Here is a 16,661-nt window from a genome sequence, read left to right on the forward strand (position 1 = left end):
AATAATATCTAGAAAAAGCAAGTCCATAATCCATAATCATAATCAGAGTCCATAATCAATGGAACGAGAAGAAAAGCCGACAGTTGCAGATATTTTGCCTGTATAAAAACATTAGTCATCAACACTAAAAACCAAAATCCTCTAAATAGCTAATTAAAATAGAAAATAAATAAAATTAAAAACAATAAAAATAAAAAGATCAAACAAATAATATATATACAAATGTTACTCCATGATCAAAGACAGCAAAGAAAATATTCAATTAGAGAATGATCCAATTGTGATCTAAAACATGCAAAAACTAAGAGTTTCAATTTGACCACTCCTTTCCTTTTGATGACTTACATTGAATAATTTTGAATGACACAATGTTTTATGTACAATGTTTCGCACTTGCTAGTTCAATTAACTGATATATTTTATTTTAGCATAGTTATGAAGATTGCCATCAAAAAGAGCGAATATTATCGAAAAAAGCAAAACGACGAGTCCATAATCAATGGAACAAGAAGAAAAGCCGACAGTTGCGGATATTTTGCCTGCACAAAAATATTAGTCATCAACATTAAAAACCAAAATAATCTAAATAACTAATTAAAATAGAAAATAAATAAAATTAAAAACAATAAAAATAAAAGATCAAACAAATAATATATATACAAATGTTACTCCATGATCAAAGATAGCAAAGAAAATATTCAATTAGAGAATGATCCAATTGTGATCTAAAAATAGGCAAAACTAAGTTTCAATTTGATCCCCCTTTCCTTCTGATGACTTACATTGATCCACTTCCTCAAATTCAAAGCTAGTACCGTTCCAGGATGCAGCATTGAATAATTTTGAATGACACAATGTTTTATGTACAATGTTTTGCACTTACTAGTTCTTGCATGAAAATTCATTTTAGCCTTTCTCTTCAAGACTTACGCAATGGAACAGAGAACTGATATTTCAAAATTTCGATCAGATATTTGAAAATTTCGTGGTGATATAACACCCTTATGGTGGAGGAAGGATACGAAAAAAAAAGTCAAACCTCGGGTAAATTGCAACACAATTAATTCTTTTTACACCAAAATATTCAGAAAAATCAATTCAATCATGCAAAAAAATCCGCCAAATCCCCCCTGTACAAGTACACCAAATTAATCCTTAAAGGGTTATGACTAGTTGAAGAAATATGAGCTTACAAGACCAAAGTCAACCATGATACACTTCTTGTGGAGAGGAACTGGAGTCTCATAACCATACTACTGTATCCATATTACGTAATACATCACATTACAAAAAATAAAATAATCATCCCCAACGTTAAATCAAGAAATAATTGAAAAAAAACTTTAATATTTTCTCAAATTTTTAACGTAAATTTTATCTTGCTTTCAGTTATTTATACACCGTTTAAGATATACGACTGAGTGAGCGAATGGTTTACGACTCCTCTCCAAAATACCTCGCTCTTTACGCTGAAGTTTTTTCTTATAATTTTTGAAAAAGCTTCTTATTCTAATCAAACAGCCCTTGTGTTTCATCATTCATTCTTTAAGAATCGGGACAAAAAGTCAAACTTTAGCGTTAAGAACAAGGTGTTGAGGAGGTGACGACCTCCCCCCTCTCTCATATAAGAATAAATTTCTCTTCGTTTTAAGTTTTAATGTTGGACCTTACCTTCAGTTGAAAAATAGCTTTTCTTTAGAAATATAATTTTATAAAAATACAATTAAAATAGAATTGTTTTTTTTATAGGATTTTCTAAAAATTGCTTTTTCATTGTATTTTAAGTTTTAATGTTGTTCCTTACCTTCAGTTGATTTTTTTTTAAATTCATTTAATCAAAGAAAGGTCCGTTGGAAGACAAGTGAAATCTAATATAGTTTTCAAAATATATAATATATATATGAATTATATATATCTCACAAAAATTTGCTCACCATAGTTCATGGATATCTTTCCAGATTTTTATAGGTTTACTATATACAGGTATGAGCTTCTTCATGCCGCTTAGAGAGATTAAGATTAGCCAAGAAGTATATACATCAATTCAGACAGTGAACGATATTTGAAATTTATGTTCAAAAAGACTTTTGAAAACAATTTTTGACGACAAGCAAGCTACCTGAAGGGCTGGAGAAGAACAATAAGTTCCAAGAAATGGCAAAATTTGCACAAAAAATAGACAGTTATTTCTGAAAACCGAGAAAAAATAAAAAGGATTTCCTACTCTATTCTCGATCTGAAACCAGACTTTCTAGATTTAACTAATTAACTTTAATTTTTCTGGAATAAAAATAAAATGTCGGCTTTACTCCGTACTTTTTTTCGTAAAAACAGACATGTAAAAAGCAGTCTACATCATTCGATGGATACATATGTACTTATATAAAAGGCAGTTATATTTATTTCAAGAATCCATTATATTACGATATAAAAGTAGATTTATCCGATCAGTACACACACAAAAAAAAAAAAAAAAAACAAGAAAATAACACGAGATAGACCCTCCTATTAATAAACATACAGAAGACAAAGAAATAAAAAAAGAAAGAGAAAAAATATAAAATAAGAAGGAAAAACGAAGCTTAGAATACAGTAGAATTTTCTTGGTAAGTTTACTTTACACCAGTTTACACTTTAGTTTGTAAAACTGCAAGTTATAATCAACAATATTTGAGCCACTTACAAGCCAAAATGAGTTGTCACCTTGTTTACTGAGTCGCTATTCCAATTGTAGGAAAATGTTTTTTCTACAATTCATTTTAAAGTTTTTTCCATTAAATCACGACCAAAGATAAACAAAATAAAAATAGTAAACATTCTATCTAAGGTGTACATAGTTCATGACAATTAGAGCAATGACCATTCACTTGTCTCTACCAAAAAAAAAAAAAAAAAGTTTTAAGTTGTAAAATTGGAGTAAAAAAGGAAATAAAAAATGCAAGATTTCAATAAGAAAAAGATATATAATTTAGCTAAGAGAGTATATACAGCAAATCATCGTAAATAGAAAGTAAGGAAAATTTTTATAAATAACAAACAATGGAAACGAAAGGATTTCGAAATGCAAAAATATATTTGCGACTTCGCAATTTGTAAGGAGCCCGCAGTACAATACAATATTTGCGATGCCAGCAGATTCGTGCCGCTGTTGAAATCAAAACTGAAAATGATGCATTTGGAAAATTCGGCAAATTATTTTACCGAATTTTTGGCAAATAAAGAGTTTGGGTAACTTATAACAATGGGAACTGTTGTCCAGCGTTTGGCAATATTAAAATAAAAAATAAGGGAAAATGAGCAAAAAAGAAAAGAAAATTACAGCCGGTGAAAAGCATGAAGATTTTCCTTGCATGAAGTTTAGCCACTATGTTCTTAGAAATATTTACAAAATATTAAAGATTAGCCAAATTTATTGCAATTTTAAAAAATTATACGCGAAATATATTCAAATGACAGTATTATCACTCATTTCTTGGCTTATTTTAAACAAATGCACCAAATCATAAGTATTTTTTTAGCCCTACTTGAGCTCAATTTTTGAGCTCTACTTCCCCAGATTTTTCCAGGTAGCCATTTAGATCAACTCAGGCTGGGCTTACAGTTATGCCGCTGACCCCTATTCCAAACCAAATAACCAGCAACACTAGGAATCAAGCCCCTGTCATTATGGGCACAGGATTTTAAGTCAAACAGGAAATATATTCAAATGACAGTATTGTCACTCATTTCTTGGCTTATTTTAAACAAATGTACCTGATCATAAGTATTTTTTTTACCCTACTTGAGCTCTATTTTTGAGCTCTACTTGTTCCCAATACTACTGCTGGAAAAGCAAGATTAAGGAGTTTATCTCTTTTAGACAGCTGGATGAGCAGATCAACCGAATTATAAATTTTATCAATCAGAGGCGTATGAATTTCTCTTTCATATAAGCAAAGAAAAGCTAACTTGGAAGAGGATGTGCTAGGCTGAACTCGCTGTGTAAGACTTGGTTAAAATTTACGTCGCACTTGAAGTATTTGAAAAAAAGGGGGAAAAAAACAAACCAAAAAAAAAGCTGTCTAATCTTTTATATTGAAAAGCCGTGCGATCAAATAAGCTGAATGACAAATTCTACCAATTCAGGCTGCATAAATATTTTTTTTTATCAAACCAAAAGAAAAACTAAAAAAAAGCGCAAAGCTGAACTCAATGTGCATAGCTTGGTTAAAATATGTTTGAAAAGATCAGACGCCCCCCCCCTAAAAATAGTTTCTCCGGTCAAAATTGTACCATCAACAGATTAAATCTAGATGATGCATTGGAGAATTAATTCAAAATTTTAGCTTTATTTTCATTATAGCTTTTTCGGGCGAAGTCACCCATGCCTTTTTGACTTTTTGGGGCAGGGCCAGTTTCCATTCATGCTTTTTAAGGCTGAAAATGGAAATCAGGGGCGGTGAAACTGACTCTTTTTCAGTTAAAAGTCAGATCCACTGAAAGAGAAGCTATTTTCTCTCAGCCAACTTCGCCTGAAAAAGGCTATAATGAAAACAAGGCTTTACAAAATATACTTAATTATAAGCCATTTTAGTTGAAGTTTTTGGAATAAAAACCGGCGGATCTTCAATAAAGACTATTCAAAATCAGGTAGGGGCACACTCTCTAGGCATAAAAATCTAGAAGGCTGCCAATCAGTATTCGAGGAAAAATTTCCAGCAGGAGATACAATCCATCCCGTGTGCATTTAATTTATCAATGATTAAACACAGCAACAACATGGCCTATCATCTATTTCACAACCAACATTTTAACACTTGAAAACAAGATATAAACAGTCAAGGACTTGCCAAGCCAAGGGCATAGAAGTTCTTGACTATAAAACTAATACGGAATAGTAGAATATTAGAAAAACATACTATTGACCTAAGCAATAAAAATGATTAAAAAGAATTCTAAGAACAAGTTTACACTCTTGCCTAGCTATTTCAACTATAGCAGAACAACTAAATTGTTAATCAATTTTTTATGAGCGAATAAGCACTGAACTTTTTCTCCTCATTGGACTGTGTTCCATAATTTATATTTGTCGTATTAAAATCTATTTAGTCATAGATTACTGATACTACACTTATAGAAAGTGTGGGGCATCAGCCCACCCCCTCCCTCCAAAGAGTCCAAAGAGACCACACAGGAATTTGCAAAATATGAGAAATTTAAAGATTTCAGCCCCCCTCCTGCCAAATTATTAGGACAATGCCATTGAATACTTTAGTCTTCATACTAGCCATGGCTCTTGCATACAAGAGTAAAGGACAAAATTGAGAGGGGGGGGGGGTGTTGAAAAGCTATTGAGGGAGTTCCTATTCTTTAACAAAAGGTTTAAACCTTAACAAAGGTTTTGAGGCATTCCCCCCTTCTTTGACAGTAGAATCTTAAAACACATCCATGTAATCTTGTAAAATAAACTGGGACATGGACCACAAACATATTATTTCTTTCAAACAATAAAAGCTCTTCTGGTATCGAAACTCAGGGATGTCTGTGGTAATTCCCTTCCACCTACGAACCATTCCCGAAAATTTTTGAAAAAGGTAAAGGAAAAAGCGACCCTAAACTTTCGATACCTTCCCTGATCATTTATTGTATCTTAGATTACTACTGCATCACTAAAACCCAACCAATCGATGAAACAATTAAATAACCATTGCCAGTGATTAATTCTTGACTAAACAACAAACTCCTCCTCAAGACCGACTTTTTCGATACGACATTCACTAATCACGACATTAAACCAATTATTCAATAAATCCATTAATCGATTCAATTAATAAAACGAAATCTGAAATAGTATACGACTCCACCCATAAAATCACGGTAATAAAAAAACGATAGATTGACCCTAGGCCAAGGTGGTCCTACCGCGGAGACAGCATCACCACAAGTGGGCTTCATGTTGTGGCATGCGAACAACACCAACACCTCCCCCCAAACGCCTATAGTTCATCTGTCCACAAACTTTCCATTGATTCTGTTCAAGGTCATACACCTCAATTGTCTTTAAGTATGTAGAACCATCAAATCCACCAACAGCATAAAGGTTACCGTTTACCACAGCTAGACCAACCTAAAAAGAAACTTGGTTTATCTATTTACCACAAAAAATTGATAAAAAGCACGGACCTGTTGCAAGATCTTGTTTTGGTAATTGCCTAGAGATCTTACTGGAGAGAAGAAAACAAACAATTCTTACTGCATAATATGCAGAATAATCATAGTTAACAGATTTTGCATGCAGCCAACCTTTATCTTCACTTATTTAAGTATTGTTCCAATTTTTCTAAAAAAAAATGAATTTCCCTTAATAACCTTTATTTAATTTTGGACAGTCAGCAAATGCAGCAATGTCAACAGAAGATTCTAACCCTTTTTCTGAAACAAAGCGCTATCTATGTTTTTTTTTAATAGAAGTGCCTTAAGTCAATAGACTTTTTTCATGAATTTTGTGTTAACGCCACTGCAATTACTTAACGTCCTCTACAAACAGGTTTTATATAGAGTGCTCTGCTTCGAATGATTCAACATTGGAGAAAAGCTTTAAAAAAATGATAAATATATTAGTAAATTAGACAAAAACTGAAATAAATCAAGATACAGGTTTACTGCACGCAAAATGTGGTTATTCTGTATATTATGAAATAAGGATTGCTTTCTTAACATATTTCCTTGTTTCCAGTTAGTTTCCTAGGCTTTTATCTTTGTTACACGAAAATTTAAAATGGTATTATGTGTACCAAATTTAAACCATATAAAATATACACCAAATGCACCATATACGCCAAATTTCAAAATGATACACCAAAATATTACAACTGAGAGATCAGAAGTCCTTTTCAGGCGAAAAAAGAAAAGGAAAATGCGTTCAATTCTTGTTTAGCTGAAGAGGTTATTCTAGATTAATCACCCTCGACAGGATGTTACAAGCACTGCTCTCCTAGAAGTGTTTTTAAGCAGGCCGTACCTTTTTGGTTTCACCTGGAGGTGGGAAAGAGTGGAAGAGGAGATGGGAGAGGGATATTTACCAGAGTTTTCAAATGTTGTTGAGACTTAACGGAAAGAAAGAACTACTTTCATAGCAAATTTTGGGCCATCGAGATATGATTGAGCTTTTACTAACTAGGGAAAATGTATGGGTTCCTAGACCCTTTAAACGAGGAAATTTTGCAAGAGCGTTTACTAGATCTCAACAAAATTTTGTTGTATTGGTAGGCGTCGCCTTCACTCTGCCGTTTAAGTTCTGGGCCTTTTTTCTCCGATGAGTTTTTAGCAGGTTAGAAGCTATGGCCATATTTGACTTAATAAAACGAGGATAAGTTAACTTTTTGAAAACTTATCACATACAAGTGTGGTGTTGCAATCCAACTAAAAAGTCTCGGAAGGTCCGAATGTCATTGGTATTTTATTGAAGAAACTGCGCATTTAAAACTTTTTTTTAGATCTAGCGTAAGCCTCAATACAATATATTCTGTGGTAGTCCCCCCCCCTAAGGCCTTAGGTGATTCATATTCACGTAAATACTAGCTAGATTCCCTTGCTGGTGATAGTAGTTCCATCATTGTTGCCCTTAAGTCTAGTAAAAGATGAGTAGCGGGAAAACATATTTGATATAGGTGCTGCATATGCTCTAGCCGGTTTTGGGAATCGTGGATACCATACTCCGCCTGTAATATCTAGTAAAGATAATCAATACCTCATCAGCAGTTGCATCGAAGCTGTTCAAATTCGTAAGACCAAATATTTTTTTTTCAAAAATTAAAGACGAAAGAGTAACTGTAATGGGCAATAGATAACCCACCTTGTTACTGGCTATGACAGTCTACCCAGTTTCGAATATAAAACTCCCGTTGCCCCTGCTATAATGACTAGGTTTTTTGGGTCACACCTACGAACCACCTACGAAATGCTTGAAATATATCAAACATTTTTGTCTAAGTGATATTTCAGGAAGTAGCTGGGTATTTAGTCTATCGGCCTTATCAGTTATCATGATGCAAGATCGAAGAGAAGATTTAGTTCCCGTTTTATGAACTTGTAAGCTCTTTTACATTGTCAAAGCAGAAGGGTTTTACTCATATTGCTGTAGGTGATGTCAACTGTAACTACATATTTACAATTCCAGGTCATAAATTTTGCTTAATAGCTATGAATATCTTGCAACCACCTTGAATGAACAGGATTCTACGTATTTACGTCATAGTGGTTCAACTTCAATCCTTGACTTCAATTTTAGACTGACATAGGATGTAGCCACTGATTGTAGTCTTTCTCACACGTTGATAGTTCTATCAACGTTTCTGAGTACTCCACTGTTTCAGATGGTTCCACTTTTCTGTACTTACTTTGAGGGAAGTTGTTAGGATAGGATACAGATCCTCAAGAAGCATAGCAGGCCTGTCACCCAACCTTGCAACAGCAGTTATCAAACCCCGGGGCCCGTATAGCAAAGCGGAACAACAATACACTGTGGTACCACAGGATAGGAGGGTTGATATGATGCCAGAAAATCAGTTAAAAAAACTTCTGCCCTGATTAGCTTGAAACTTAAGGCCATGAGACTTTGGACCAAGAGGAACCCCAAATGCAAAAAAAAAAAGATTGTTCGAAGGCACAGACCCCCCAAAGAATGGGACCAAAAAAGATGCCATTACACTTCTGCTCCGATTGGTTTGACATTTGTATCGATAAGTTCCTGGAATAAGGTAACATCGATGCAAAACGATAAATGAAAAAAAAAAAAAAAAAAAAAAAAATATTGGCTCTCTGAAACGGGATCAATAAAAGACCAAGTAAATTTTTCAATAAATGATAAAAAAAAAAATGGTTCCCTGAAACGGACTCGATAAAGGGCCAAGTAAATTTTTAAACAAATGAAAGAAAATATTGGCTCCCTAAAAACGGGCTCGATAAAGGGCCAAGTATTTTTTTCTCAACAGTTTGAAACTTAAAATCCCAAGTTCCTCGGCCGAGGGGAGCCTAATGCGCAAATATAGTTTTAGTTTACGGTAATGGGCCCTGAAAAGGACTCATTTTCTCTGATTGGCTTGAAATTTACACCTAAGTCCTTGGGCCATGAGAAACCCAATGTAGAGTTAGAGTGCACGGTAAGAACATGTTTGAAACAAGGTGGCTCATTTCCATAAATTTGATGTCCAAAGATTTTTCAAGTCAGTCAGGTTTTTGTACAGGGTGACCCAAAAAAGATTCATTCATACCCATGAAAATTTCAATTATGGTTTTAATTAAAAATCTATTTATTTCAAATTACGACCACACGTTATTCAGTTTATGGAAGACCATTCACCAGAGTTTCAGCTATTTCTATCAATTTTTAGTCAATTTATGGCTTTAAAAAAATAGCTTTTTAATCAAAACCATAATTGAAATTTTCATGGGTACGAATCTTTTTGGGTCACCCTGTAAATAGGAGCTGCAATGGGATATTTTCAAAACCAAGAATCAGAGTTTCATGTCAGAGCCAAACGAATTTCAAGTGACTCTGGAACATATACTAAACAACGAAACCAAACTTTTTGCCTTATAATCTAGAAAAGAAGATAAAAAAAAATACAAAAAAAAATTTCTCAGGACAATGAGCGAAAATTGTCAAGTTCCAAATATGCAGAATTCCGCAATTTTTCTTTATACAATCAAAATCCATCATGAAAATTAAAATTTGGGTGTAACAAAAAATACCTACCCCACTGCGACGCGAGCTCATGGCAACAATGGAAGTCCAAGTATTACTTTGTGGATCATATCGTTCGGCAGAGGACAACTCCGTTGTATCATCACGGCCTCCCACAGCGTAAATTTTATTGTTGTATACTGCACAGCCAAGATGCTTACGTCGGGTTGACATTGGGGATACCATAACCCATTTGTTTGCCCGGGGGTCGTATCTTTCAACTAAAAATAATACGTTTATTAAACTGTCCTATTCTTTTAAAGTAGCTAACAAACAAAACGGTTATGATTCCTAAAAAATTTATAGATTAAATAATTGTTATGACGTGAACAATAATTCGTTAAAGAAAATGGCAGCCAAAAGCTAAAAAAGGGCCAAATTAGTTGAAAAAATTATGATTCATGTCTTTTACTCCTAAGGAAAAAAAAGAAGTAAAAATTTACAAAAGAAAATAGCTAAATCTTAATACAAATTGTATTACCAATTGCAATACAGTTGACTCTCGATAATTTGAATTTCTCGATACTAAGAACTTTTTTTGCAATCCCTTGAAAAACACTTGATAAATTGAAAAAGAAACCTCGATAATTTGAATTTGTAACAGGGCATATTGCTTAGCAATACACAATAAAACACCAGTTTTGCCTCTCACTTCGACGATCTGTTTTGGCATTTCTCCAATTAGCCATGGTTTGATGGCAATTGATTTTAATTTAAAAATCAACGGTCTCTATTATCTAATTCTGCTGGATAGCATCGATAAAAGTGAGAATGTGAAAATAGCAGTCTTGACCTCTATAACTATGATTAATAAGGCCTGGAAAAATGTCAGTTCTACCTTCCTATATAACTGCTTAAAAAAAGTGGGTTTGCTAAGAAAACAGAAAACCCTGCACAGTTATCAGTCACGAGGTTTAAGGGGATTGATCCCTGTAGACCAAAGAGTGGTTACTTCTGCCCAACTATACCCGTTTATCATTGAGGATTTTGTTCACATGGACGAGGAAATTGCAGTCCACAGTACTTTAACCGATGTCGGATTTCTTTTTGTCTAGATGGAAAAAAGATATGATGAGAAGGAGGAGGATAAAGAAGATATCCTCCAGATGAGGAGGATAAAGAAGAAGAGCCAACTACTCCAGTCACATTAAGCGAGGTAAGACCATTCCTTCAAAACAGAAACAAGGGATAATTTTTACAGCTCAAAGCCATTAAATATAATTTCATAGCCATTGAAAATGAATTGGACAATGTATGGTGGAAAAAAAAAAACTTCATAAAAAAAAGCAAAAAACTACTTTGCAAAAATAATTTTTTCGTCCGCATGGTTTTAACATACTCCATACGCATTCTCCATAGTCCATATACATATTTGATTAAGAAGTTAAATAAAAGAGTTTATATGTATGTATGTACATATATGGGTTATGTATTTTCAATAAAGCACTGGTTTATTTGAAATCCTTTATTGTTCCTTCTTGATTATTTAAACTATTGTTATTTTGAACATCTCGGTAATTTCAACTTTTCCTCTGGTTTCTTGAGTTTCAAATTACCGGGAGTTGACTGTACCTTATGTGAGGTGCATTTCAGATACTATAAACTTTTGCTTTGTTAATCGCATTGGTTCCGAAATAGTAATTTAGTCTATTAATTTGACATTTTTTTTTACCGTCTCAAAAAATTTAGTCTCAATCACTCAATTTTGGAAACTCTGTATATGGAATTAAAATTTAAAATTTAATTTAAAATTTAATTTCGGGGTATAAATCCTCTTATTTTTTTTTTTAATTATTGTTCTGAAGTTGGTTAAAGTGGCTTTTTATTATTCATTGTGTTCAGTCATTTTTATGCAGTTTTGAATTCACTCACGCCAACTGCTTGGAATTCTGTGCATATTCAGACACAGAATAGATGATACATTACTACCAATACTAATTCTGACAATTTGTCGCAGAACCAAGCTGTCTGATAGTGGCACAGTAGTGTAATTACTGTGCACGCTTTTTCAGTGCTGCGCTTATTTGTGTGCTGCTTTTTTTTAGTGCTGTCTTATTTTACAAATTTTGAATTTTACAAACCCAAGTATTGGGCTTCTTCTTTTATTAAGCCTAAATGCTTCTTCATCGCAGACATTTCAGACATAGGCTATTTATGTCCTTTCGCTTCTAAAGGCAAGTATCACTTAAGCTTGGTCAACAAAACATTTCATTACCAATTTCTGCTTAGGAAAAAACTTGGCACCGAAGAATATTTACGTGGTACCCCAGAGCCCAGCAATACCACAAACAGGATAAATAATTTAAATAATAAAACAAATCAAAATTTTACAATTCAAGGGTTACAACTTGAAATTTTTTTTCCTTAAATCTCCATTTTTCGGAAAGCCAGAAATTTCTTAGTGCATGTTCATCCAAATTCATACAGATACATGCAACCCTTTAATATAGATTAGATTGTAATTTTAAAATTAAACCCTTTAATTTTAAAATAGTTCACATAGTTGTGAACTCTTTTTAAATTTGGCTTGGGTTTTAGCACCTTAAATGAAATTCTAATCAAGAGCACTTCTCATACCGAGTCAATAATTGACCATAATCATTACATATGGCAGCCTCGAATCCATCAATACGAGGAATAGGATAAATAATGTTAACAATAATTAAGATCAACTAGCTTACACCTTGGAAAATTTTATGTTGGCCTACTTGACTTTGGACTTGATACAATTTCTTGAAGTTTTAGATTCCCCAGCCGCCTGATAAAACAGGGTATTCATGCCAAACTATATTTAAAATTTATCATTTTTTAGGACAACGGCTTTTACGTTGCTTTCTTCAGGCAAAAAAATGTCTTCTGTTTGAGATTAGGAATCTACTGACTCGGACTATTCAATAGAGAATTACTAGCTTCAGCTACCCTTTGTAAAACCTCACATGATTGTTTGTAGACTGATTGACTAAGTGTCACATACACTTATAATTATACTAAGTCAGATTTCTTTAATTTATTGTTCAAATTTCGCATGTGCCTATTTAGATACACACCGTGAAGCAATTACCGCCTACTACCGTCAAGGAACAGAAAATCCCGTTTTTCGGAGAGCTAGTCTGGTATCGGGGAGAGAAGAATAAAAAATCATTACATTTTGCCAACATTACCCCCCCCCCCCCTACCACTGGACACATTCACTTTTTCTTAGTTAATTATCCCCCTCGAACCTTCCTCTTTCTGTTACAAAAAAAAAAAATCCTCCTTTAGAGCCCAATAAGCATTTTCACAGGAAAAATTAGATTCTTTTTCCGGTGTATACTTGATACGTTACATAACTGAACCCCTCCCCTACCATCACTGTGGAAGGATTTTGTACCATAGATTTTGAACATTTTTTAGTGTTTTTAACAAAAATTGTGTTTTATTTTTTACTTGCAAGACTAAATTTGGCGAGTTTTAGTTGTTTTTAACCTTTTTGTCATATTGATTTTTTTTCTGACCAGTCTCATCGTATTTGCTTTTTTGCGGTATTTATTGATATTGAAGTTGATATAACGCCAATATGGGCTGTGATAGCCACTTTTTCGGAAGTAAATCTTATATTTGGTACTAGTTTTGAATTTAATACTAAAGCAAAACAAAGCCAACACTTACCAGTACTTAAAGGAGCTTGACCATCAGAGCCACCTATAGCATATAAATAATTTCCAAGTACTGCCACTGCTACCCCAAGCCGCCTAGTATTCATGCACGCAACTTTACTCCATTTATTTTCTTTGGGGTCATACCTATAAAAAAACAAAACAAGGTATTGAGAAGAGCATAAGGCTAAGGTATTTACAATCGAAGATTGTAAATACCTTAGCCAAACAAATACCTTAGTGAACAACTAAAAGCTTTTTTCTGCTGAACGATAACGAAAGAATGTATTATCATAGTTACAGCGGAAAAACGAACCGCGGGCAATCGTAATGAAAAACGTGTCTTGTGAGAAAAACTCACCATTTTCAGTTAGTTCCTGAATAGTAACTATTATCTTGATTAATCTGAATAGTATAAGGTTATTATGAAAACAAATTTCCAGAAATTTTAAGAAATAGCCATGAACCCCTCAAAAAGACATCGGATCGAACCAAAAATATACCATTAGAATCACCCTTATTCAAACCCCTATTTGCAAAATTTACAGTCTCCTAGCTTGAACAGCAAGAATCAGATTTTTGAACTGGTAGCACAGATGTGTCCCCCATTTTTCCTTTCTTTCTTCTTCATTGCTATCAGGACATTGGAACATCAAAAAGAGCTGTTTAAGGGCTCATTTGAAAGACAATTGCTAAAAAGCGTATCTTACACCATTACATAAAAAAAGAGACACACGCTACTAGGTGGCGTATTTCTCTTTATCTAGTGTCTTTATTAATTAACAAAACATAATATTTACAATATAATAAGATTTTGACAAAAAATACATCTCCAGATACAAGATGATATAACACATGTATCTTTTTACAAGAGATGATAAAACACGGAACTTTTGAAAATTACTTTTCTGGCGAGTGATGTCTTATTTGAGTGACTCCGCTGCCTGACTCCCTTCGGTTTGTTCTTTACTAGACTCGGACAAAGGAAAAGCCCCATACCCACAATTCCCCAAACACATCCAATAAAAATTTCCAGATACCCATTTTGTTCGGCATACTTAAAAAGGTCCAGTAATAATGTCTTTGTGGATGAAAACCTCTCCTCCTCAGCTCTCAAGGCAAGGTTTTTCCCTGTGTATGATATATAATTAGAAAATCAGGCTCTAACAGTTACGTTCTAAGACCACATTGGCTATGCATGGCAAGAAATGATACTAACATACGTACACAGGTTGACCTGCTAGGGAGCTTTGCAACTTGAGCTGTATAACGAGCTCATTTAACAGGAAATTGCTATTATCTAGTGCCTTTTGTAATAAAAGAAACATTAAGAACAAAAAATACGGAAAATTAACAAAACAGTAAATTTACCTCTCTAGAAGAAACCACAAGTTAAAAATTATCAACTCGTAATTTGTCTTATGGAGACAGAAAAGGCAATGGAAGACCACGGAATCAAATGGGGACGAAGAATTCTCCTGGACTTAGATTATGCTGATGATTTAAGCATCCTAGATGAAAGTGTGAGCAAAATGAATGAGCTTTTAGAGGTCTTGCGGGTTCAGGGTGCTAGAATAGTTTTGAAAATTAATGTTAAGAAGTCACTAAGGCTAGGAATAAGTGAAAATGAAAAAGTGACGTTGGGTAAAGAAAAGATTGATCAGGTGGGCAGCTTCATTTGCTTTGGTAGGATTATTAGTAAAATAGGGGAGAGCAGTGAAGATGTTAAAAGTAGAGTAGCCAAGGCTCAGGGTGTCTTATCACAATTAAATTTTTTTTTTGAAGAATACAAATATAAGTCTGCAAACCAAGATTAGAATTTCTGAAGGTACAGTGATGACGGTGGTCAAATATGACTCTGAAGCATGTGCGCACCGAAAAGCGGATGAAGATATACTAAATGTTTTCCAGAGAAATTGCCTACTGATTGTTCTGGGTACCCGGCTGACTGATCATATTTCAGACAGTAGGCTGTAAGAACAGTGTGGTTCAATCCCGCTAACTAGGACAATAATGAAAGAAAAGTTGAGGTGGTTAGGGCACGTTCTGCGGATGAAGGATGGCAGATTGCCGAAGATTGTCCTTTCCGGCCAACCGTCTAGGGATGAACGGAAAGCAGGTCGTCCTTGTCTGGAGTGGGAGGATGACATAAAGAAAGATTTATGGGAAATGGGAACTTCTTGGGAGGGTGTAAAGAGGGAGGCCCTGAACAGACAGGATGGAGGAGGAGCGTGCGCAGCTGTATTGGCCTCAGGCGGCTTGGTGCTGCGGTGAGTTGTTAGTAGTAGTAGTAGTACCAAAATATAAATAGAACATAAATAAATGAAAGCGAAATAAATGTTTATTTGAATATTGAGGAAGATATCTTATCTTTTCCTCCTTCAATGATGATTATACGCTGCTTAGTTAAATTTACTCTTAGATTATTGCTAGTAGCAACATGAAAGAAAATATGTCTTCAAGATTAAACTAAAGTCAGACACGAGGCGCTTAGTATCAACCTGTCAGATGAAAAGAAACAACATTATTCCTTGAGATTATTCATTTATTATGGTGCAATATCAAACAGTTTGTTCGATACGGCTCAATAGTAACTGAGACTCAAAGAAACAAAGTCTTGATACCAACAGATACATCAAAAGAATTGGATTTTAATGCTTATTTAAAATATATAAAATCCATCAAAAGTTACGAGCTTGAGAAAATTTGCCCCATTTTTGAGAAAGGGGGGGGGATCCCCAAATATCAAGCGATCTTAATGAAAATGACACCGTCAAATTCAAAATATCAGAGAACCCTACTGTAAAGGTTTCAAGCTCTTATATAAAAAAACGTTGAATTTTGCATTTTTTCCCAGAAGAAAAATCACGGATGTGTTTTTAGATAACTTTTTTTCCCAGAGGTGGTCGTGTCAAACCAATGATCCTAAGAATCTGTAAAAGTTATAGTGCTCTTTTTAAGTGACTGAAAATATTGGAGGGCAACTAGCCCATTTCCCTCCTATGCTCATTTCCCATAAGGTCACCCGATCAAAATTTTCAGAGAGCCATTTTGTTCAGTATAGTCAAAAATCTAATAATTACCTCTTTGAGCATGACTTCACCCCCCTCCACAGTCCCCAAGGGAAGGGCGGCAAGCTATGAACTTTTACAATTGTTTACATATAGTATTAGTTATTGGTAAGAATATAGATATATTTAGAGGGGATTTTTTGGTGAAATTACGTGGGAGGCTCTTTCCATGGAGGAATTTTCGTAAGGGAGAGAATTTTCCATGGAGGAGAGGCAGATTCCCGGTATCTT

At 34.1% G+C, this 16,661-nt stretch overlaps 1 protein-coding gene across 1 annotated transcript in view; it reads right to left on the reverse strand.

Moving 5' to 3' along the window:
• Positions 1–2,378: 2,378 nt before the first annotated feature.
• Positions 2,379–16,661, reverse strand: part of LOC136036930 (kelch-like protein diablo) — a 63,375-nt gene continuing 49,092 nt past the window's right edge. The window contains exons 8-10 of the mRNA XM_065719316.1: positions 13,373–13,506; positions 9,737–9,945; positions 2,379–6,106 (exon numbers count right to left, since the gene is read on the reverse strand). Of these exons, the coding sequence (XP_065575388.1) occupies positions 5,915–6,106; positions 9,737–9,945; positions 13,373–13,506 (535 nt within the window). The 3' untranslated portion in view covers positions 2,379–5,914. The remainder of the gene's footprint in view (positions 6,107–9,736; positions 9,946–13,372; positions 13,507–16,661) is intronic.

This window comes from Artemia franciscana, chromosome 16, assembly GCF_032884065.1.
Source record: "Artemia franciscana chromosome 16, ASM3288406v1, whole genome shotgun sequence".
NCBI classification, from domain to species: Eukaryota; Metazoa; Arthropoda; class Branchiopoda; order Anostraca; family Artemiidae; genus Artemia; species Artemia franciscana.